General features: G+C 42.4%; 1 protein-coding gene across 13 annotated transcripts in view; it reads right to left on the bottom strand.

The window, feature by feature from the left end:
- The window catches only part of MTUS1 (microtubule associated scaffold protein 1), a 176,852-nt gene that overhangs the window by 11,843 nt on the left and 139,355 nt on the right, over positions 1-25,654 (bottom strand). For 12 of the 13 annotated variants that reach the window (XM_049865106.1, XM_049865103.1, XM_049865096.1 and 9 more), the window contains 2 exons: positions 21,896-22,110; positions 13,291-13,357 (listed from right to left, as the gene is read on the bottom strand). In XM_049865106.1, coding sequence (XP_049721063.1) covers positions 13,291-13,357; positions 21,896-22,110 — 282 coding nt within the window. Of the gene's footprint in view, positions 1-13,290; positions 13,358-14,379; positions 15,565-21,895; positions 22,111-25,654 lie in introns of those variants that run through there. The other variant, XM_049865105.1, reaches the window with a different exon arrangement.

The raw sequence follows: 25,654 nt of genomic DNA on the forward strand, positions 1-25,654 counted from the left end.
CTTCTGCCTGGTGACCAGTCAGCACAGTACTGGCCATAAGGAGAGGACCTCTCCAACTGGCTGGGACATTTCTAGGGACAAGTTAGTCTACCTAAGGCCAACTAGTATGGGAAAAGCTAAGGACACAGAAGGTGCAGAAAAGAGAAGCCAGAGAAAACAGAGAAATGGACTTTAAACTTGTACTTAATATGAGCTGATTTCAATCTATTTAAAAAATACAGTAATCAAAACAAAATGCCAGAATATACTGAACACAAACAACCAGGGCATACAAATTTTAGAAAAACAAACACATTTCGCTATGATATAATATGAATATATTGAAAGGTTAACATATTTTAAAGAGGCAAAAAAATTTGGTCAACATAATTTAAAATCAGAGCATCCTACCTCTCCACCATCGCTACCAAAAACAGAATTACTACCAATACATCACAGAGTGTGTGCACACACACACACACACACACACACATATATACACACTAATCCTTAAATATCTCTATAATTTCTCAGAAGCTTGATTTTGAACATGTCAAACTTTCCTTCACCAATTTTTTAGTAGAGGTAAACTGAGTGCTATTTTAACTGTGAAGAGGATACATGTTCTCAATATCCCAGAGTGCCTACAGACTAATATAAAACCAAAAAGGTAGATGGAAACTAGGTTATGATGGCCATCACATGGAACATTACTGACAACTCAGTCCTTCAGAATTAAATATTGGAACTTATTTTTTTTTCTTTAAAAGAATTTAGTACAACAAAATGACCATCCAGATTGATAAAGAATACCCTCTTCACACACAAAAAATTTTTTTTCTTCACATTCATTTTTTCTTTTATTATACTATTTAGCAAAGGAGAAAAAAAAAAAGAAGATTGAAGCATTCAAATCATAGTCAAAAGAATCAACGCGACATCTCCTTCCACCAACGAATTTTCCAGTGTACGCCCACTCCTCACTTATCAACACGGCTAGGTTCCAAAGGCTAAGTCGTTATGCGAGAACTGGCATTATGAAAAACGGAGAATAACCACATCAGATCACACAATATCATGTGGGACACTTATGTCCCTCTGGACCTTGGAAGCAGAAAATGTAGGCAGGCCCTATATGGCCCACTAGTAATGAAAGGGTTACTGCCAGGTGTACATTGTTAATGTGCAAAATAGTTGGATAGATATTTTGACTATTGTCACAAATGCAAAATTTCAGATAGCGAGATAATAAGTGAAGAGCTCGACTGCTAACCAAAAAGTCAGCTTTTCGAATCCACCAGCCACTCTTTGGGAAATTATGTAAATAAAGTAAAATAACAGGGCCGTGAACTTTCTCTGTAGGCTCCTTGTATAAATTCCATCTTAGAACACTATATGAAAGTAGGCAATACAAAAATACTTTGCAAATAATCAATAAAAGCATCAGATAGCTTTCTAGTCAGAAGAATCTTGGTCCTACATGGCCTTTTCATGTATTTTCCCTGGAATTTCAGATAGCCACAAAGCAAAAAAATAAAGGTAGTAACACAATCCGAGCCCACGTGAATGCCCGAGTCAGAGATAGAAGCATTTAAGTGAATCCGATTACTGAGTAATAAACTCAGAGACTATCTTCATACTTCGGGCTAGAAGAGCTTCTATGCAGAAGAGTATGCTACACCTGCCTGATTTTAATACACCCTGGTGGCACAGTGGTTAGGTGCTTTGCTGCAAACCAAAAGGTCGGCAGTTCAAATTCACCAAGCTGCTCCTTGGAAACCCTATGGGGCAGCTCTTCTCTGTCCTATAGGGTCACTATGAGTTGGAATCAACTCGACAGCAACAGGTTTTTGCTTATAATCAAACTACCGCCAGTTTGAATATTTAATTATGGTGCATCAGACTTGAAAATCAGGTAGCATATGTGAGAATCCTCTCACATCAACACACCGACAGGCTGTTTCCTCTGTTTAAAAAATAAAAGAAGTCCACCAAGTGTTTAGGTGTGTGGCCAGAGTCAGCCGAGGTGAAGGGAGGACAGGGTGAAGGGAGGACAGAGTGAAAGGAACGGGAAGGGGGAAAAGGGGAAAACGGGTCAGCTGCGGGAGCCGGTGGTTTACAGCTGTTATTCCAGTAGGCTGAGCGGCAGGCCAGCCCCCGACTCTGACGTCAGCCTGCAGCTGTGCACAGACCTTTGCTCTGTTTATGGGGCCGACTGTACCGGGTGGAGAACAGCTGGGCTGCAGTGATCACTCACACAAACTGCCTTATTTTGAACTAACCGGCCTGGGTTCCTGCGGGAACATTTGGAGTAAAGACTCATGAAATACTGTTAAAAGGATACACGCGTAAAGGCTATGTCCAGGGTTCTCTGAGAGCTACCCCTATTCGCTGGGACACACTGTGTGTTTGTGTGTGTGTGTGTGTGTGTTGTGTGTGGTGTGTGTGTGTGTGTAAGCATCACCCCATGGCATCAGGTCGTAGACTTTTCCTTGTACTTCATCTATCTTGAGAGAGATTTATAATACCATCTGTGCTTGCTCCTGTCCCTGTTCTCAGTCGCATCCCTTCCCTGCTTATTCTCCAGAATCCCACTCATTTTCAGCTGACTATTAAGACAATCGGAATGGACTCAATGGCACTGGGTTATTAAGACAATCAACAAGCCAAAAGGAGTCCCCTGCGTGGCCCAAATGGTTAAGTGCTCGCCTACCAACAGAAAGGTTGGTGGTTTGGATCCACCCAGAGGCGCCTTGGATGGAAGCTCTCATGATCTGCTTCCGAAAGGTTTCTGCCCTTGAAAACATTACAGAGTGTGGTTCTCTGAAGCACGTAGGGTAGCCGCGAATTGGAACTGACTCAACAGAAACTTTTTTTTTTTGCAAGCTAAAACAAAACATAAAATCTTCCAGAATTTGGAACAAGCAAACTGTTGTCAAGAAGTTATTACAAGAATAATCCACACAGTAAAGTCAAACCAGTCCTTTGCCCTTGTTTTGATCGTTACATCAGTCGATTTTTAAAAGCACGCCTATGATTAAGGCATCAAAAGGCCATTTGCCTGTAGAAGAGTTGTTTGATTATAACTGTCTTACACATACTTGTAAACTGCAAAAGCTATCCAAAGCAACTAGCTTCAAAACAAGGAATACAGTTCTCAGACATTAACAGAAGGAACCATCTTATTTACAAGACTGTCTCTAAAATGTAAGGCCATGTTAAGAATTACAAATCGGTGTTTTCACTGTGGAATGAATTGCTCCTGCGAAGAATTGCAGGCCAAGGACAGAGCAGGAAAAACATTGCCTGGCAGTTTAAAACAAGGATAAAGGAGCAGGGAAAAAATATTTCAGAAGAAGCAGTGAAATGCCTGAAATTTTGCTTTTCAAAAGGTTACTTGGATAACACCTAGACAAAGCCTGACGCCCCTGTCAAACAGAACCTCTGAGAAATACAGCTGGATTCATCCCAGGTCCTTGACTAGCTATCCCTAAGGAGCAGAAGTGGAGCCATTACATAACTAGTCCTTGTGGGATCTTCCAAGAGAGGAAGGTCAGACTTTTATTATTTCTATCTCACAGAGATGATTTCCCTTTAGTGGCTGATAAATACCCTGTTTGCAGAGAAATACAGCACACAGCCGTGCCCCCAAATTGTCTATATTCTTTTGAAATGATATAGACCTTTCTTAATTTTTGTGTCTGAGTAGCATATCTCACTATGAGACAATCAAAAAACGTTTTAATGTTCAAGAACATAAATGAATGTCATAATAGAATGGAACCAGCAGAGCTAGGCTCAAATCTCAGCCACGTGATTCGCCTGCTTCGTGATTTGAGCAAAAAGCTTACATTCTCTACGCCTATGTCTCACTTCTTAAATGGACGTAATATTATAAGATCATGCATGTGAGCACCTGACCCGGTGCCTGACCACACTAAGTGCTCAATAAATGTTACTGTTACTGTTATTATTATTGGCCTCCCAAGAGCCTGCCGATTCAAATGTGTCTGAATGCTGCTCAAAGACATGCTTGAGATTCCATAAAACAACATGACAGTTAAAAAGAAACATTGCTTGTCTGGTACTCAAGGAGCCCTAGTGATGCGGCAGTTAAAGTGCTCAGCTGCGAACCAAAAGATTGGTGGTTTGAACCCACCTTGGAAACACTCCTCAGGAGAAAGATACTACGGCAGTCTGCTTCCGTGAAGACTTATAGCCTTAGAAAACCTGTGGGGCAGTTCTACTCCGTCCTATGTAGGGTCGCTATGAGTCAGGGTCGACTCCATTGCAGTGGGGTTTTTTTGAGTTTAAGTATTCGAAGAAGGTAAATTTACATCCCACATACATGGCTAGATGTCACAGGGTAGTATACACCCACCTCAAATTACTGTCATTCTTGACACTATAGGCAATTGAATTTTCCTGACTTTTAGCAGACTTTGTCTAAATCTGACATGAAAAAGAAAAGATAAAACCAGAGAGGTAAGGTCACAAGAAAGGTCAGAGGAATTTTCATGATGCCATATAAGAGGCTGTGACAGAAAGCAGAGACAAATGGAAAACAAGTTGGCTCCCTCCTCACCCCCACCCCCACTTTCCCTAGAAGCTTCCAGCAAGTCTGCTGGGGATGGTGACCTCTCCTTGAGCAGAAGTCCCTATCTCTGTAGCCTCTGAGAGCAAGGAGAAGCCTGTGCTCAGCTCGGCTTGCCTGCTCGGGTCTCTCTCTGGCCTCCTGGGAAGCCAGAAGCCTGCTTTTAATTCTGTGCACATTCACTCATTTTTCCATGGCATTTCGTATGAAATACTTCTCGGGGTAAACACAACTTTCTTATTCAATGTCCCCTGTACCTTACCTCCAGAACCATGAGCTGGGGACACTACCTTTTTCCATAAACCAAAAAACCAAACCCATTGCTGTAGAGTTGATTTCAACTCATGGTGACCTCACGTGTTAGAGCGGAGCTGAGCTCCATAGGGTTCTCTCAGCTGTAGTCGTTACAGACGCAGGTCGCAGGCCTTTCCTCTGTGGTGCCATTGAGTAGGTTTGAACCGCCAACCTTTCTGTCTGTTGGTAGTCAAGTGCAAACCATTTGTGCTGCCCAGGAACCCATCTTCCACCACAGTGGTGTGATTACTTCCCTTTACTCTATGAAGGGAAGTCCTGTCATGACCCATTTCTGGGGTAAGTGACTATGTTGGGGGCTCTGTCAACCTGGGTTCTGATGTTTTAAAATTGGAGATAGTAACGGAACTGAACAAAGTAACCAAGAAACCATTTTTTTAAATGGCTATGTTCTGTGCGTACGTGTGGAGAGGCAGGAGTGTACAGAGAGACCTAGACTACTCCTTGATAACAGGCGTTCCCAGCTCCTAAGCCTGTGACCTGCCATGCAAAGGAGGAGTGAACACCAGCTCTCACGTCAACTGTAGTCTGAGAGGATCAAGTTAAACAGAAAATTTGCTGTCACGCCTCGTGGACCAAGTCTTCACAGGCTCTCTGTGGAATCAACATCTCCTCATACAAACTCCAATTTTTGCTAGTATTACTTCCCAAAAAGGCATTACTTATTCACATGGCCAAGAAATTTCGCAGATATATGGGAGACAAGGATCTTTTTCTATATTTCAATGCGAGTTACAAATGGCTTTCGGATTTCCCTCGGGAATTACATCACTGAGTCGACAGGAACCAATTTTAGTGCCTTCTGCTAACATAACTTAATCAGGAACCTGCTTTTACAAAATGCCTGTGCTACTGAATCAATTCTCTCATAAATAAGGCCACCAGTTTTCCTTTAATATTCACTTTGTACTTTCCAAAGTGCTCTCACGTTTATCATTTCATGTAACGCAAAAATGTCATCAGTTAATAAGTATAACTCAGACATCTCATTTTACTAAAGAGGGGACTGAAGTGGCAGAGCCAGGTCTAGAACCCAAGTTTCTCAGCTTTTTTCAACCCAGAGCACAGAACACAGAAAATGATGTAAGTGACTATTTTCTCAATTTGAGATGCACAAAGAGAAGTTAATTCATACATACAATGGAGGCCTCAGGACATTAGGGCTTAATTCTCTTGTGAAAGCTCAGGCAAGAACGGCTACAAGGTAAGACAGTAAAAATGACTTTTCTTTTCCCCCACGCTGACACAGTGGCTGCAACAATGGGCTCAAGCAAACCGACTCGAAGCACCTAACAACAACACTATGATTTGTCCTGAAAAGTCTTATTCACATGTGGCATGATCATTGGGCCCAGTCTGCTGACCTCTGTATACAGGTGCCAGCTGGGCCTCCACTGAGTTTTGAGTTTCTGCCTGCCAACGTTTTCCCTCCAAATAAAAGTCTGAAAAGGCTTTGATGTTTTGCAACTCATTCGCTGGCCAACAAAATGCTGCAAACCAGATGCTCCCATCATCAAAACAGCTAACATTCCATGATCAAATGAAAACATTGTTTAGGAATGAAAGTGGACCTGAGCTGAGAGCATGGCTGAAGAACTGACACTATGTTGTACTGCTTCAGAAAAAAGTGACCTAGACTTTACAGAAATCATGTTTCAATCAAAAGAATAAACTTAATGTTAATAAAGGCGATTTTGAGTCAACAGGGTCATCATGAGTCGGAATGCACTCCGCAGCAAAGGGTTTGTTTTTGGTTTGTTCTTTCCTTTTTACTATACCGTCTCCCCTTACTACTAAACATCATTTCTAGAGACCAAGGGTCAAAAGGCATGAAGGACCACAATTCAGTTGGAACTATTTTTGATATTCTTTACTCTTTCTGAGTTACTGATGTTTATGTACTTTCTTACATATAAGAAAGCACGCTCTAGGCTCCCGATACAGGGTCACAGTCTAGTCCAGAGAGCAATATGATTATCAAAAGTTGCAGGTTCCTGCGCTTTATTACAAACCAACTGAATCAGAAACGATGGGCATGAAAGCTGGAGATAGACCTTTAACAAAGTCAGTGCATTACACAATGAAGTTTGGGAACCACTGCTCAAGACAGATGACATTAAATTAGAAAAAAAAAAAAAAAATGAACACATCAAGAGATTAGCCAAACCTTGCCTTCTCAGCTTAGAGTCTGGAGTTGAGACAAGGAAGACTACTCAACAGGCGTTCAAAAATAGCGCTGGCAATACTTTGCATCTGAGGTAAAAGAACACGGTAGTTTACTTATGAATACAGCCTGCCCACGTTCACATTTGGGGTAGACACGGATAATAAAAGAATGAGCTAAGCATATTCAACCAACTCAACAAGATACAAACAAAAATATTGCTTGGTATAGAGTAAGTTTTCGTTATATGAATAGACAATTCATTAAAACTCACTTGAAAAATCACTTTCTGGAACTCTGAAACTCAGAAGTGACTTAACTGTAAAGAGTTTTAAAAACTGCCTTAAATACACAGCCTTTTTAAACCAAATCTGTAGACAAGGCTAGACCAGTGGAAGAATTAACACATTCCACAAGGTGTGGGGCAGCCTGAAGTTCATAGATATTGGTTAAGCGTTAATTAGACTCTGCACTGCGTTTGGCAGGGCTCACTTACTTTCCCAGAGTAGATAATAACAAAGTGTATTTTAATTTAATAATACTTCTCGAACTCTCGATTAGAAGATTCCAAGAGTAGTTATCAATGCAAACTATTGTTCATTTCAACTTTTTTTTTTTTTAACCTTTCAAATAGTTTTGTGAAGGCTGCCGTTTTGTGATTAACAGAAGTTTTGCAGTCCAGCCACCCTGGTTTCTCATCCAGCCTCTTTACTATCTAGCTGTTTGCCCACAGGAAAGCTGCTTAACTTCTGAGCCTCAATTTCTTCTTTTATAAAATGCAAACCAGTAGGTTTAGAGCTGAAGACTGTTGTTAGGGATGAGTAGGCACTCAATGGAGCCCTAGTGGCACGGTGGTTAAGAGCTCAGGCTACTAACCAAAAGGTTGGCAGTTCGAATCCACCAACCGCTCCTTGGAAACCATATGAGGCAGCTCTACTCTGTCCTATAAGGTCGCTAAGAGTCAGAATCAACTCGACGGCAGTGGGTTTGGTTGTTACTGCCATATCCAGCTCGTAATTTTTATACGCAGAGGCCAAATTCAACTAGCCTTTTACATACTGATTATGTGAGTGCCAGAGGTTTTAGAGAGTTAAGTGTAGAAATCACATTTGTTTCATGAAATACAAACAAAACAGTTTATAAAAATATGTAACTTAACTGTTGATTTTGGTTAAAAAATAATTCTGAAATGCAACATATGTTTTTCCCCATTAACTTAGATGAAAAACGGTGATTCCAATGATGAACCTTAAAACAAAGCAGTAAGACCCCCAAAAGATGACAAGTATGGCCCTCCATCACACCAGCCTTTATTCAGCTCATCTTTAGGAAGAATTGGCATTACACATTTACCCTCTTTTTCAGCAGCAAAATGTTTTCTGTGGATGTGGACCACTCAATCTAACTGTAATCTATTTCAAGGGCCAGTGCTTTCAAAATGACCTGCATATTAACTGGGATAGTCAGATATAAGTACAGTCCTGGCTGATGTAGGGAGGAGAGAAGGGAGCCTGGAGGCAAGGTGATCTGTTGGGTCATTGCAACAGGAGAATTATGAGGCTTGACTTAGGGCGGCAGCAGCCAGGGCGGTAAGGAGGGCTGGATCTGAGAGAGATGTAGAGTGCAGACTTAGAGTGCAGACTAGAGGATGGAAAAAAAGGAGCATGGCTTCAGTTGTTACCTTAGGTGGTAAGTGAATAATGCCATTACTGAAGCTGATGAATAGACTGTGAGGAACAGGCTTGAACATGTTCACGAAGTAAGGGGCTTATGCTGGACTGGCTCACCTGGGGTAGCTCCTCACTAGGCAGCTGGAAAACGCACCCACAGTTTGTGAAGGAGAGGACTAGAAAAATCTATCTGTGAGGTACCATCGTATGAGTAGTAGCTGAAACCATGGCAATGGGTGAGATAAGAACTGATGATGAAACCCTTGCTGTATTACAATGTTATTTAGGGAACAAGTCAAACTACAGTGCCTTCATTTGACGGGCTTTCCCGTGGTCATTGAATGTGATCATAATGAAGCCTCTGAGGCAATATGGGAAAGTCTCTGACATCCTTCACTTGATGGGCTTTCCCGTGGTCATCCAACGTGATCCCATAATGAAGACTCTGAGGCAATATGGGAAAGTCTCTGACATCCTTCACTTGATGGGCTTTCCCGTGGTCATCCAACGTGATCCCATAATGAAGACTTTGAGGCAATACGGGAAAGTCTCTGACACGTTAATTTTAAAAGATCATACACATACAGTAACGTGCCTGAATCTCAAAAGCATTAAGCTGTGTGAAAGAGGTCAGCCACAAAAAAGGACATATCGTATGTTTCCATTTACATAAAATTCTAGAAAAGACAAATCTAACCCATGGTGATAAAAATCTGATCAGTGTTTGCTTCTGGGGGTCGGGAGCCCACTAGGAGGGGCGCCAGGGAATTTTCTGAGGCAAAAGAAATGCTCTACGCCTCAGTAAGGGTGTAGGTTATATGAGTGTAGGCATTTGTCAAAGCTGACGGGGCAATAAGCATTATTGCATTGTATGTAAAATTATACCTTAGTAAAACAGAGTACAGACTGTATGCAGTCAAATTGTATAACATAAAACCAAAAAAAAAAAAAAAAACCCCGTTGCCGTGGAGTCGATTCCAACTCACAGCAATGCTATAGGACAGAGAACTGCCCCATAGAGTTTCCAAGGAGTGCCTGTTGGATTTGAACTGCCGACCTTTTGGTTAGCAGCCATAGCACTTAACCACTACACCACCAGCGTTTCCCAAAATTGTATAGAGACAAGGGAATAAACAAATGCAAAAGTTGTCAGGGCAGTGGAACGATGGGCTAGTTCTTTTCATTCCAAAATTCTTTAATTTTATACATTGTTCTTAAATAGAGATGAATTTCAGAACCTCAAATGCCCATAAGTATTCATAGTTTATTAACATTTTTGGGTTTTCTTTTTCCCTCTTGGGAAGCAGGAAAGAGTCTGCAATTAAGGAGTTTAGTATCTGAAGCCAACAGGAAAACACTAGATATAATAAACATATCAACATGAAGTTCCAAGGAATCACTGGTGTGAGACGAACCTAATGCTGTTGTTCCAAGGAGTCCAAGAAAACGGAGCTTTGAAGGATTTTTGCAGAAGCAAACAGAAAGTCATTACAGGTAGGGGTGTGGCTCAGATGTAGGACGATGCAGGCTGCATCTGAAGCAGGGTGGTAAAACTTGGCAGTCAAGAGGATATGTTTATCAGGTGCAAAGTGAGACAGCAATGAGAAAGTTATTGGTGGGGGCAGGGAAGAGAACTGGAGGGGAATCAGATTCTGAAGGTCAAAACCGTAGGCTTCAGTTGGGTTTCAATGCTCCTGAGTTTACGAGTTCTCCTTCTGTGAGGTTCCCAGTAATTGGGGAAAACTGTCCTAATTTTCACAGAGAGAGTAAAGAAAAATCATCCAGGGGGAGAGAGTGACATCAATGAACCCCCATTTTTTCAGAATGAAAGCACGGCGATTTGGATGACGGTTGTCCTGTAGCTCTTCCTTGCGGTGCCTGTGACAGACAGGGCACATGCCAGTTACTTTATATTTTGCCCAAGCTCCACAATAACCTGGCAAAATATATATCAGTGTCCTATCGCCAATGAATAAACTGTTCTCAAAGGAGTTAGGTAATTTTTAAGTAGGAATGGATGAGCAAACATCTAGACTACTGGCTCCACAAACCACCCTGTTATACTGTATCAGGAGAGGACAGATCACATCCCACCACCCTTTGAGTTTGTAGAGGGAAAAAAAAAAAAAAAAAAAAAGCATGTTTAAAGGGATTTCTAACGATATTTAACCCATTGCCATCGAGTCGATTCCAACTCATAGCCACCCTATAGGACAGAGTAAAACTGCCCCACGTGGCGTCCAAGGAGCAGCTGGTGAAGGCCAACTGCCCACCTTTTGGTTAGTAGCCCAATTCTTAACCACAGTGTTTGTTTCCATAGCGTAGTGGTTTTCATGTTTGCCTGACCCACAAAATGTCCCCGGTTCATAACTGGGTGGAAATACACGAGTCATTCTCAGGAGCCCTGTTGGCGCAGTGGTTAAGAGCTACAGCTGCTAACCAAAAGGTTGGCAGTTTGCATCTACCAGCCGCTCCTTGGAAACCTTATGGAGCAGTTCTACTCTGTCCTCTAGGGTCGCTATGAGTCGGAACCAACTTGATGGCACCTAATAACAACAATTTCATCCTAACAACAATTTAAAAGCTTCTCTTCCCTCCCTTCACAGAACTGAAACCCTTCCCAAGATGCCTGACTCTGTTACTCGAACGATTCTGCCTGATTTGGCAGCAGGAAAGGACACACACTCCCAAAGAGGCTAGCCTTGGATGACTGCACAATAACAGACAGGTCGATCATCACATCCTGATGCTCAGACACCAGCAGAGAAGGCATACCCAGGTACACCGTCCTTATCGCAGACAAAAAGGTGAGCATGGGTACCGACTGTCATGGCTATTTCCTGTCAGGCTACGTGACTAACTGCAGGGTGCTGGGTACTTGAGCCCCGATCTAAATTGCCCAACTGTGCTGTCCACTGAGAGCTGAAAAGAGGATTCCCCATTCAGCCAGAGTGAATGAGAACAGTGCTCTGTTCACATTTCGGCCTTGTCTTGAGAGAGGCTGAAATGTGAACCACAAGGCAGATTCATCTCCACCTCCGCTCGGTCCTTAACTAACTCTAAGACACACAAAAAGCCTTCTTTCCTGACCTTCTAACTCTGTACCCATCACGCTACTTAAAGCACCTACAAAAACAAATCAAGTTGGTCATCTGGGTAATGAAAAGGGCCACAGTTAAGTAACAAGGCAGCAAGCCCTAAGAGTCTCAGAGAGCTGGCTGCCTCTCAGCTGTGGTTTACTTGGACTGTTTGACCACAACTCTTAAGTCTTTGGAGCCCTGACATGTCATCTGTTGAAAAGTTACTTTCCAGTAACAGCTTCTTCCCTTTCATAACCTCAGATAAAGGCCAGGAAAAAATGACTGCGGCCTGGGCTGGGGTTAAGAATCCAGAGGGTTAACCAGGAGTGTTCACAGACGAGCAATGCTTAAACTCTGGTTCTGTACAAAGAAAAATGGACAATTGCTCCTAGAACTCCCACTGCCATCAAGTTGGTTCCGACTCATAGCAACCCTACAGGACAGAGTAGAACTGCCCCACCGGGTTTCCAAGGAGCAGCTGGTGGATTCGAACTGCTGACCTTTTGGTTAGCAGTTGAGCTCTTAACCACTGTGCCACCAGGGCTCCTAGAACTAGATGAATGAAAACTGCTTCTCTGGCTGTTACCTCTTCATTATTTACACACACATACACTCACACAAACACACACACACTTTAAGTGGAGATGGAGATGGTCTCTGTACACAGAAAACTGCAAAGGCCAGAGACTTTGGCCTTGTAAATAAACATACTGCAGACCTGGCTTAAAGCTAAAGTAGGAAGTTGATTTTCTAGGGGCTGAGGTGCCCAGGACAGGAGAGGGACTCCAAGGCTGTCAGTCCACTCCAACAGGGCAGGTAAAGGAGAACAGGTAATACTATTTCCTTTCCACCCTGTGGCTCTCCCAGAAGAGACGAGAACTAAAATGGAGTTCAGGCCTGAGGCAGCAGCCCTGGGGTGGGGAGGGCCACAGACATGACAGGTCGGTGGGTGGCTATTCCCCATCAGCCCCATCCAACTGTCAGCCTAGCACAGGACATGCTTCCGTCCAACGGGCTGTCCCTATTCATTGTACCCTTTCAACATTATGCTAGCTGCTCACAAACCACCCCAAACAAGTGTAATGGAAACTACTGTGATCATAGAAAAGATTTTCCCATTACACTTTAATATAAAAAGTAGCTCAGAAAAAAAAAAAAAGCTGGCATTTTTGGGCAGGAATCCACACACTGCACAAATCATTCCGTCCCTCTCTTCAGAAAGAGAAATGTTTTGGTCATCAGAGATAGGATTCTTGTACAGGCTCTGCTAGGCTTAGTGACATCAGTGCCAGGAATTCTGTGAACCTGGGGTCAAGCTGCCAAGATTCAAGAGAAATGTCGTTAGTAAGCGTTTGCACAGACACCAAAGTGGGGGGGCTAACAACCACCAGCACACAACTCCAGCCACGATGCAGACAAGGAAAGCAAGTTTCCACTGTCCCCCTCACCCCCATAAAATTTAATAAAAAAAGAAAAAAACAGAGCTCTTACCTAGCTCTCCCCGGAGGTTAACAAGTTCTTGAGACAGGGTTTTATGTTGCTTCAGTGCCTCCTCCCGCTGCAGAAAACACACATCAGGTTACTCACGTTTGCAAGAGGGTCCCTCTCACTAAGGCACACGTTTGTTATCACCAGGAAAACTAGACCCAGAATTGAGAAGCCAAGATATGAATCACTTAGGCTAACAGTTTGTGTTGTTACAAAACACAGATGTCCCTTTAGTTGTTAAGGAAATCAGTGTTTCACAAATTGGTATTTTCTCAGGTCCTGGTGAAATATTTGTTGGAGGTGCTGAATGGCCCATTTCAAGATGTTTACTTTGAGTCAACAGTTCATTGCTGACCCAAAAAACCTTTCAGTTGAAACATGCTGTACTCAAGACACGATGCGTTCTCTGCCTCCAAAGGCAATAAAGGTCTAATCAGTTTAAGGTAAATATTTAATGTTCTAAACACATGCTAGTATGCACTTTGTCCCATATAAACTTTTGCTATATGGCTAAGCCTCAATCCTTTACTATTAAAAGAAAAGAAAAAGTTGGTTATGAAACTATGGGGAAAAAAAACTCCTTTAAAGAAAAAATTCAATTATTTTGAATCAGTTACACATTATTTTCTAAGAATATGTTTTGTATCAGCTATAATCCAAAGTCGATGTTAGAAAAACAAATCAAGTACAACCGGGCAGTCGTTTCAGTACTAAAAACGTAGTTTGCGGTAAAGAACAATTTTCAAGTTACCAGCCACACACAGATATCACACACACACACACACACACACACACACACACACACTTGGACAGACACAATAACTACATATATTTCCCCCGGAGGCAGATTCTCCGGCACCAGGGACAACTGAGGAGAACAGAGACTTCAGAAGCGTCTCTGGAAATGCTCTCCCCAAGATCACCCGCGTCTGAGTGCCTGCCGCATCTTGATGGCTGTGTTGCAGAGATCAGGAGACCCAGCCTTTGCAGGGAAGAGTGCTTGTCATTCAAGGCATTTCCCTGATTCCAGGCAGCCTCTGCCGGAGCCCCTGACATCCTTCCAGAAAAGCACCATAAACAAACACTAATTACCCTTGTTGCTGCACATGGAGAATAGAGGCACATTTTGCTGCTGGAGCGGCCCATTTTCCAGTGTCTGTCTCCAACTCCCCACCCCCCGCACTGCCAGAGAAGTGCACAGGTGGCCACGCCAGCCAGCCACCAGCCGGTCTGTCTACGTTCACAGCTCTACCAGGAGGCACGCCATTGGCCCTGGGCTAGCCCACTTCACGTCCTGCAGGTTACCGTAGCCTCTGACTCCTCTCTCCCACAGAAGCTGATACTGCAGTTTCTGCCTTTGGCAGGAGCAGCCTGTGATCACTTAAAGCCACAGCCCTTCATTTATGGAAAACGAGAGCCAGACATTAGCCTGATCGATGGCCACTTACTTAAGTATCAGCTGGGAGAGTGGAAGGAAAAAAACCGACCTTCTCTTCATGGATAATGGGGTTATTTTTGGATTTGTGAGTCTTTTTATTCCCTTCTCTAATTGTTCTCCCAAACCTGTACACTAAGTGAGGCTATGAACCAGGTGAAGAACAACGGAAGTGTGAGTTGTTGTGACTTAGGATTTAAAGAAACCCTGGTGGCCCAATGGTTAAGAGCTACAGCTGCTAACCAAAAGGTTGGCAGTTTGAATCCACCAGCTTCTCCTTAGAAGCCCTATGGGGCAGTTCTAGTCTGTCCTGTAGGGTTACTATGAGTCGGAATTGACTGGACAGCAATGGGTCTGGGCTTTTTTTTTTTTTAAATCAAATGAGGGGTGTATCACTCCATTTAATTTGGATGTTTAGAACACTTGTCCACTGGTGGAAAAAAAAAGGTTTGTAATGATGATTTGAGGGTGGAAGAGTTTATAATAAATTTGACTTTTTGATTTTTAGTCTCATTACGGAGCTAAGGAAGGTAACTGATGGCCTGTGCTGCCACAGGGTCAGTTAAGAAAGCCTTTTTTATTGAGCACACTTTGGTCTTAACAACCAAAAACAATCTGCCACCATTGCGTTGACTCCAACTCATAATGACCCCATAGGACAGAGTATAACTGCCCCATAGGGTTTCCAAGGGGTGGATGGTGGATTCAAACTTCCAATATTTTGGTTAGCAGCCGAGCTCTTAGCCACTGCGCCACCAGGGCTCAGTTGTATTCTAAATGCTTGATTTTTAAAATGCAGTATTAAGTTGTTTTGAAATCACAAACCAGTGAGTCCGAGTTTTGAAAATCAACAAGTAACTGGTTTTCCAATATAGAAAAGCTGAAGGAAAATACATACATACGTATTTATCTTAATCTTATAACTTTAAGCCTTATTTGTGCTTGTTTTTTTTTTAGTAATGTGGTTCAAGTAAGCCATCGGCAAGTTTTGTCTTTAGGTGACAGGGAAACCAGAAGATAGCTTTACAAGGTTACCCACAAGCAACTGTGCGACACATTCAGTGAAGTTGCGTAAAATCTCCTCTTTCTAATAGAAGCCAAATTACTAACAGAAGCAAGAGCCGGAAAAAAAAAGAAACCACTTTTCAAATTTATGGAAACGAAAGGGAAGATTAAAAAATTAAGCTAGTATAATCTCGAAGAGTAATTTTGTGAAAACTGTCACGTTCTCGCACAAATATATACTAGGTGACATTTCTGCTTATTAAAGAGATTTTGGGCACACGGGATTTCAGTACCCACGTGGACATTTTCACCAACTCTATAGCACTCAGCCTTCCTGCGTTCACTGCCTCAGAAGCCACGTACTATTTTCTAACCTCTGTCAATCATGGTAACCAGAAAGCCTTGAGGTCATCTTTGACTTTGTCTAAATGAGTTGTGGAAAAGCCAGCCAGTTCTTCAGAATGTGTCCTGAATCCATGTTTCCTTCTAGTCCTGATCTTCACCAACCCATTCCCGGACCAGAAAAGCCTCCCTCCACACCACCTGATAGAGGGTGCTAGATTACTATTCCACATTCCTCATACACATTAAAAAAAAAAAAAAGAAGAGTCCCCGGGTGATGTAAATGACTACATGCTCAGCTCACCAAAAATCAGCCACTGAAAACCCTACGGAGCATATGGGGTCACTATAAGTTGGAATTGACTTGATGACAACTGGGTTTTTTTTTTTAATACATATGGGTTTTTTTTTTTATAAACTCCCTTGCTCAAAAATAGTCTCCCATTGTGTACATAAAAAAATAAAATTCACCCTAGTTCCGTGGACTTCAATCATCCAGCTCCTGCTTGGACTCCCAACCCCCCCTGTCCAAGTCACACTTGCCATGCATGTCCAATCTCCACAATCTTGCTGATGCCACTCTTCCTGGAATACCTGGTCATCTTTACCTGACCTGTTATACAAAACTTCTGGGAAGGCTAAATGTCAATCTTAGATGCCCCCCCCCCCCCCGCAACCAAGTGGCACAAATGGCCACTTATCCTTCTGAATTGGTTGGAAGTTATTAGTAGCAGCAATTAACCAAACATCACTCCAGACGCTGTGGAAAAATAAAGGTTTCAGACACGACCGTTGCCTTCAAAGGGACTCAGGTAGAACTGGAATCTCCAGGCCCATTGCTTTGGTCATCGCCAAGTGAGAAGCAGCAGCATAGGATGATGGGAAAACCAAGGGCTTCGGAGGCAGACAGTCTGGAGGGGAAGCCCCCCCAACCACTTACTAGCTGGGTGGCTCCAGCCAGGCGACTTAATTTCTTAGACTTCTCACTGATAGAGCAGGAATAATGCCTAACCCAGAGAAGCCTGTGAGTGTTACATACGACCCTTCCTGTCAAATGTCCACATACCGTAACAGACACATACTACGCGTTAGCTCCTGCTCCGCCGCCCTCCCTGCAGCTTGCCTTTACACGTACCTACGCTTTACCTGTCGATGGTAAAATGCGCTTTGTCACTTAGATACTGATCTGCTGTTTTTTATTCAGCTGCTTCTACAACAGTGCTTCTGTCTCAGATGACAAGCTTATTTAATCCTCATCACACTGTAACATGTAACACTGCACACAATGGGGAAAAACAGAGGGAGGCGGGAACACAGACAGAAAAAACGCTTTCATACCCATGCATTAAATAGATGAAGTGCTCCAAGAAAAACACAGACTCACTATAATTTAATTAGGAGTCCCTTTTTAGGACGGAGGCACTTAGTCTCCGGCTGTCGTCCCATCAGTGCGCCTGCGACTGAGTGGCACCAGCATCACCGGGGATTCTGCAGAGAAGAGCCGCCCTGTCAGACAGCTCAGACAGGTGCTCTGCGCATCACCAACAGTCCACACTGAACGCGCATGGCGTGTCTGATCTTTCTGATCTGAGACATTCTTACTTTCGGCAGACTGCTAGCATCATATCAAAATCCACCAATCTCCTCTTGGGAAGTATCGTGAACCTGGGATCTCCAGGCTGGCTTGTCCCACCACATAGACAGGCGATTCCTGACAAGTATGACTGAAAGAGACCGAGAGTTCTGACAATATTTCCCTTCCCTTTGTCCCTCTGCCTGGCTGCGTGCCTCTACCCTTGGATCCCAAGAGACATTTCCGGGTCCTTGTAATAAATTCTATTTTTTTGCTTAAAAAAAGAAAAATCAACTTTGTTTAGGTGCTGCAGCAAGGTAGACTCCACTTGCAAAAAAAAGATTTGGAGGTGCTCTGCATTTTAGGCTTCGAGGAGTGACCTCAGTCCTAATAAGGCTTACCTATAAAGCCCCCACCCAGCTTTTATGAAGAAATTGGGATTACTACCATCAATACCGTCATTTACGTTGGCTGTCTGTGGCGGATACTGTACCACTATGCAAGGATAAACTAGCAATTAGAACAAACTAAAACCAACATTAGCGTGTCCACTGAGAAACAGAAAGTCTGGCATGAGCTTCCAGGTTCTCGAGACATTTACTAGAACTTCTGCTAAGGAATCACGCGTATCTGCCCCTAATGTGGTAAGGCTATAATCTGTAAACTTGAAACAAAAGTTGATAGTTCCAGGATTCCCTATCAACAATCACTTTCACCCATAAGCTACTGCTCCAACACCATTTAGGAATGGTTAGAAATAAAAAGATGTATTTTTTTAATACTTCTGTAATGAGTACGGGAGAGGCAAAGGGTTAAGAGAACTTTAATTGCTTAACTTTTCTCCTGATTCTGTCTTTCCTTTCCAACAGTTTTATGACAGTGCTTCATATACATCTGGCAATCTGTAAATATTTGCTGACTGATTATAAAGAGACAGAGCAGAGCAAAGAGCATTCAGGTATACACTGTGTGTTTACGATGTGTAAGGTACCATCTTAGGTGCTGGGGGCGGTTCATAAGAAAGAACTGGATTCAGGATCCTGCTCTCATGAACTTCCTGTCTTAAAAAGCACAAACAAATGCTAAATGGAAACCTATCATATAAGGTGGAAAGTGCAAGACAATTATAGGTGCTCCCGGCATCCATAGGGCGGATATAACATAGAGCCAGGAACCCCGGAAAGTCTTCATTAAAAAAAAAGGGGGAGGAAAGGGCTGAGCTGTATTTTAAGAAATTCAGTAGAGTCACAATTATCTGGGTGTGAGGACCTAAATTTAGGTGTAAGGTGATATTCACACAGAAAAATTACCCTGAAATCCATTAAGAGGTTGCCTTGTTGTGGTCTGAAATAGTATCTCTAAATACATCCACCCTAGGGGTTTTCTGCTCTCTCTGCAACTGAGGACCTGATAAATACTGACCTGTCTTTAGGCGGCAGGCTGGATGGGGGAAAAGTGTCTTTAAACAACAGGATCGCCCATGAAGTTCATGCCACAGACATATTTAGGGGCTGAGAATACAGCTGAAGGAACACCTGTCTTGCACCTTACATCCCTTTCTGGGCTTGCTGAGCAGTGTGGAAAGCAGGGCTACCTGCTCTTTTTAATCTGCGTTTTTGTTGGGTTGTTTGTATAATGAATCCATGCACATTAAATGCAGATAGTGATGTAAGGGCTATAAGACAGACTTGGACATGAGGGAATGGGGGGGGGGGAGAAGAAGCCCAATAATGACATTTGAACACAGGATGAAAAAGTACAGGGAGTTTATGGGAGATTTTTAATTCATAGAACCCTAGACCTGGAGTCAAGACCTGATTCTTCCTTTGCTAGGAAAGTCAGTTCACAGCTCTATTGCCTCAATTTTCTTATTTGTAAATTCCAGCTCATTGTGGCTTGGGTGAGGATTTAATAAGGTAATTAAGGATATCTGGTACTTAGTAAAGAGCCCTGGTGGTATAGTAGTTAAGAGCTTGGCTGCTAATCATAAAGGTCAGCAGTTCAAATCCACCAGCTGCTCCTTGGAAACCATATGGGGCAGTTCTACTCTCTCCTACTGGGTGGTTATGAGTTGGAATAGACTTGACGGCAATGGGTTTGTTTTTTTGGTATTTAGTAAATATTCAACAAATAATAATTCCCTCTTCCCTCTCCCCACCTCCCTAATATACAGCAGAAGCTTTACAGGTGGTGATGGTAGGGTTAAAAAGGCCAGCTGGTACCAAATCATGTTGTTGTCAGTTGCCCTTCATATAAGAGAAGAAAACATTTCCCAGTCCTAGACCATTCTCACAACTGTTGGTATGTTTGAGCCAAATTATTGACAGCTTTCCATTCCAAGTTACAAACCAGAGCTACCTAAAGGAAATATATGACCCTAAAGGTAATTTTAAATTTCCTAGTAACCACATTTAAAAAAGGAAGGGAAAAAAGAGGAAATTAATTTTAATAATATATTTTACTTAAATACATCCATGATATTGTCATTTCAACATATAATCAATATAAAAACTAGTAATGAGATATTTTACATCCTTCATTTTTGTATTAAGGCTTCATAATCTGATGCGTATTTTGCATACTTGCAAAACATCTCAATCCAAACTCACTACATTTTAGGTGCTCAATAGCCTCATAAGGCTAGTGGTCACCATATTGGAAAACCACTACAGGTTTAGTCAGCAGAGTGGACTGTTTTGGTAAGACAGTACCTGTTGGCAGTGCTTGGATGGATTATAAGGGAGAAAGAGTGCAAATGTGAAGACTGGTTAAGAAGCTATAATCTGACAGATATGCAGGGTCTAAACAAAAATGACATTAGTAGGAATGACAAAGAACATCTGAAGGGATAAGAGTTGATAGGACTTGAGTGATTGATTTCATGTAAGAGATAAAGGAGACAAAAGAGTTGAAGATGGGGTTTTTAGGTTGGATACAGCAAAAATAACTGTTTTTTTTTTCTCTAAACAGACAAACTGTCCCCTCTATTTGATATTATGTGGTTTCCAGTATAGCTCTCAGGGTTCTATTACAAGCCAACTCTCTAGTTGCTCCCTTCCATATTACAAAAAAAAAAAAAAAAAAATCCATATTAGAGAAACCAAAATACCGTATATTACTGCAACTAAGGAGCCCTCGTGACACAGTGGTTAAGAACTCGGCTGCTAACCAAAAGGTCAGCAGTCTGAATCCTCCAGCCACTCCTTGGAAACCCTATGGGGCAGTTCTACTCTGTCTTACAGGGTTGCTGTGAGTCACAACCAACTCAACCACAACGGGTTACTGCAGCTCAAACACTAGGTAAATGTCTCTGCCTTCATCTCGAAAAAAAAAAAAAAGAATCTGGACAGAGCTATTAAACGTTAATCAGATATTGACCTAAACTGTCTATGCCTGGGAACTCCTCAAAGGCACAGACCAAGTCTCATCTGCCTTTGTTCCCTCCCCGCAAGCAGGCGACTACATCACCATGTCCTCTGCATGAAAGGAACATGGGCTTGCTGGATTGGCCTCAATGACAACACATCTAATCGTTTTCTTCTTTCAGGTATCATGTACATCCATCTTCAAAACTGTGATTAAACAATACTAAGGAGCTCAAATTACCTTCCTTTTGGATAAATGTGGTTTTTGTTGCTACATCAGTCACCATAGCATATGTTCATCTAAACTTGCTTTTCTCAGTGAATTTTAGCCAGTTCCCCAATTAACATTCGTGTAGAATATTAGAGAAAAGTAAATAAAGAAAATTTGCTTTGTTGCACCGCAAATTATTTTAAGAATGGATGGAAGTTCTGTAAGAGTCCGCAGACATGAAAGTGGGAGCTATCTCAAAAGTGTTCATTGACCCACAGAGATAATCTCATTTTCCAAAGCATTAAACTAAGTGTGATATTGAAAGCTAAATATAGTTAGACAAAAAATAAAGTAAAAAACAAAACAAATAGTTAATGACACTATAGAACTGGAGGTATGGAGGAGTTCAACAGGCAGCTGCCTTTCTATTGCTTCTGGTCTAACCAAGAGACTCTTGGGAAGAAAACAGAGTATTCAGAAAATGTCTCCATCTTACATTTCTAGAGGCTGACTTCAGCATCAAGTGACTTGAAAAGAAGTATAACGGGACGAATTACATCTGATCTTCCCAAATCATCAAAGATATCAGAAGACACGAATAGGGGGGATTATTAGCCCGCCTCCCCCCACCAGGTCCTCCTCAGGGATAAAGGCGATGCGAGGTGCAGCGTCCTTACCTCAGAGAGCAGGTGCTGAATCACAACGGTTAACGCCTCCAACCTGGTGTTACCACAGAAAAGCAGCTGCTTGAGCTGCTGGATGAATCCACTCTGGTGTTCACATTTTGCTTTATATTGAGCCAATTCAAGTGTCTTTTCAGCAGACAGCACATCTGGAGACGTCTGTGTCTGGGAGCATAAACTTCTGGGATTCTTGTGCCTGCCCTTTTCAACTGCAAAAGAAATTAATACGGGCACTAAGATAACCAAAACACCCATTGCCGTCGAGTTGATTCCGACTCATAGCGACCCCATAGGACAGAGGAGAACTGCCCCACAGAGTTTCCAAGGAATGCCTGGTGGATTCGAACTGCTAACCTTTTGGTTAGCAGCCATAGCTCTTAACCACTAGGCCACCAAGGCTTCCGGCCCCGAGATAGGTGATGGGAGTTCTTCTCATCACCACCACATGGGTTCATAACAGCAGACGCCATGGAAATACATTCAAGTTGTGCTCACAGGAGGCACACACATGGGTGAGGCCTGGAAAACAATCAAGAATCTAGACATCTGGAGTTCACAAAAACAGACAGTGGCTTTAGTTCTGACTTGGAAAGATTCATGTGGCGCAGAGAGTTGTGTACACAAAACAAGAGGATTCAGCAACCCAGAAGCATGAAAACGGTGTGCCAAATCACGCTGATTTCATAGTTCCTGGCTTTTCAGTTAAATTGGTACAGAAACTGACTATAACCAGTACCCTGACCCTATGTATGAATCACAGATGCTGAAAGAAAAACAAAGGATTGGCCTCCAAATGCTTTCCCCTCCTCCTACACGTTCTCCATAAACGTCCCATCCGTTCCCCGCTGAGGGCTGGGTCATTGCAAAGATTTACACTGCAGATGAGTCATTTCCTAATCTCTAATAAGTCATCACAGGATGGAAAACCTACTCACATTTCGCCCCTCAAGTTCACTGCTGAGGGGACTATACTCAACTATGCCACCCATTTTCTAGAAAATGTAGAAAATGGATAGTGTCGTTTTTTTTTGAGGGTGGGTTTCTGTCAAGTCATAATAAAAGCTTAAATCCCTTTTTAAAAGCACATGTTAATAGTTCAAATCCATCTAAAATGCCGTGCTAAGGGATGATTCATGTTTTACACCTGGGTACTCTGGGAATTACTCTATTTTAAATTAAAATAGAACGCAAACTGCTCAGTTTTGGAGCCATTCCGGATGTCTCAGTCACTTAAAATATCACACAGACTTGGAAAAACAGGAAACAAACTGTTAGGTTCTTGAGGTAAGTACGCCAAATAATCCAAACAAATCTAAATGCGAAAAAAAAAAAAAGACACAAGAACCTAAAATGTGTCCTTATTCACATGGGCATTCCCTAAGGCAGCCACAGCCTGAGGTAACCGAAAAATCTAAGACAACTTTAAAAGCAGTTAATAATTATTTCCTCTAATTTCTCTAGTAGAAGAAAACAACTACAACGATGCTTGAAAGAAAATAAACAAAGAAACCTTAGTATTCATGTTCCAAGAACCAGCGCCAAAGTATACTCAATATACGCTTTAAGTTAAAAAAGGAAAAAAGGCTCTCCTTTTCTATTGCTGCTTTACGTAGCTAAAAACTCACGTTTGTACACTCGAAAATTCTCAGTTCTAAAACGACTGAACAAACCACTGTGTTTTAAAAATGCCTGATGCAAGGCAGAAAGTATTTATTGTCTTTATTAGCAGTAATCACTAATAGTTGGTCATCAATAACTGCCACTTCCACGGCAGATGGAGGAAGTCACCACGTTAATATTGCCACAATGTTAAAGTCCTGGAGGAAAAATGTAACTTTTAGATTAACGGAAAAATAATCTGAATATTTGACAATCTGTCAACATACCTGTAAGATTATTATTCCTTGATTTTATGTCATCTCCTGAAATGTTGCTAGAAATTCTGTCACATAACACTTACTAGTAATTACAGGAACCAGTCCCTGGAGAAGGACATCATGCTTGGTAAAGTAGAGGGTCAGTAAAAAAGAGGAAGACCTTCGATGAGATGGATTAACACAGTGGCTGCAACAATGCGCTCAAGCATAGCAACGATTGTGAGGATGGTGCAGGACCAGGCAGTGTTTTGTTCTGTCGTACACAGGGTCGCTAGGAGTCGGAAGCGATTCCACCGTACCTAACGACAGTAAGGACATAGTGTTTTACTATTGATGGTGGGCTCTCACTTTTACTCTCTTTTGCGGTGGTCAAGCATTCACCGTCTGCTGTAAAAGACCTGTTTAAAGTGTTAAAAAGCAAAGATGTCACCTTGAAGACTACGGTGGGCCTGACCCAAGCCTTGGTGTTTTCAATTGCCTCATATGCGTGCGAAAGCTGGACGATGAATAAGGAAAACCAAAGAAGAATAGATGCCTTTTGAAATATGGTGCTGGCAAAGAATATTGAGTATACCATGGACTTCCAGAAGAAGGAACAAATCTGTCTTGGAAGAAGTACAACCAGAATGCTCCTTAGAAGCAAGGATGGCAAGACTACATCTCACATTACTTTGGACATGTTATCAGAAAGGATCAGTCCCTGGAGAAGGACATCATGCTTGGTAAAGTAGAGGGTCAGCGAAAAAGAAGACCCTTAGTGAGATGGCTTGACACAGTGGCTGTGACAATGGGCTTAAACACAGCAATGATCGTGAGGATGGTGCAGGACCGGGCAGTGTTTCGTTCTGTTGTAAACAGGGTTGCTATGAGTCGGAACTGACTCGATGGCACCTAACAAGAAGTGTTCGGCTGCTAAACAAAAGGTGTGCGGTTTGAATCCACCAGTTGCTCCCTGGAAGCCCTATGGGGCAGTTCTACTGTGTCCTGTAGGGTCGCTGTGAGTTGGAATAAATTCAGCAGCAGAAGATTTGTTTGTTTGTTTTTGATAACCTAGTTACAGAAAGTGAGGCCAAAGACGTGAAGGGCCTTGGCCTCTGACTCAGTCTCTGCTGTTTCCTAAACCTTCATGGGCACGCATTCCAGTACACTCCGGGAAGGGGAAACATGACACAGTACATAACAAGAATATTCCTGCAAGAACTTAACAAATGTTACTTTAATACATTCAGTCATGATCTCGTTATCTTATTCGATGATAACTCTCCATTCTGATAAACCTGCATAAACACCCTGAAGAGCATCAACTGCCCAAGTCTGACTGCATTCCTACCATGCAAGGCTCGTAGTTCTTAGCTGCTTTCTCATTTGTACTTTCCCTGTTGCTGTGTCCCCTTCATCGGCAATGAAGTAACAAACCACAGAAGCAGGGGCAGGAAGGTGACTGCTTCAGTAAAACATAAGCTGCCTAGACACCAGGCTGCTGCTTCTCTCAGATAAAAGGAAAGAAGCAAGCAGAGAGTTGGGGACCTCATACCACCAAGAAAGCAGCATCAGTAGCAGAGTGCGTCCTTTGGACCCCAGGTTCCTGTGCAGAGAAGCTCCTAGTCCAAGGGAAGACCAATGGCAATGACTTTCCTCCAGAGCCAACAGAGAGAGAAAGCCTTCCCCAGGAGCTGACGCCTTGAAATTGGACTGTGAGACAACAAATTTCTCCTTGTTAAAGCCATCCACGTGTGGTATTTCTGCTATAGGAGCACTAGATGACTAAGACAAACACATAAAAAATTATTATAGAACAGATTTGAAGGTACAAACAAGGTTTTCCTTTTGGGGGAAGGGAATAAGAACGAGACAGATGAAAGGCGTTCTGATTATT

This window comes from Elephas maximus, chromosome 22 (assembly GCF_024166365.1).
Source record: "Elephas maximus indicus isolate mEleMax1 chromosome 22, mEleMax1 primary haplotype, whole genome shotgun sequence".
NCBI lineage: Eukaryota > Metazoa > Chordata > Mammalia > Proboscidea > Elephantidae > Elephas > Elephas maximus.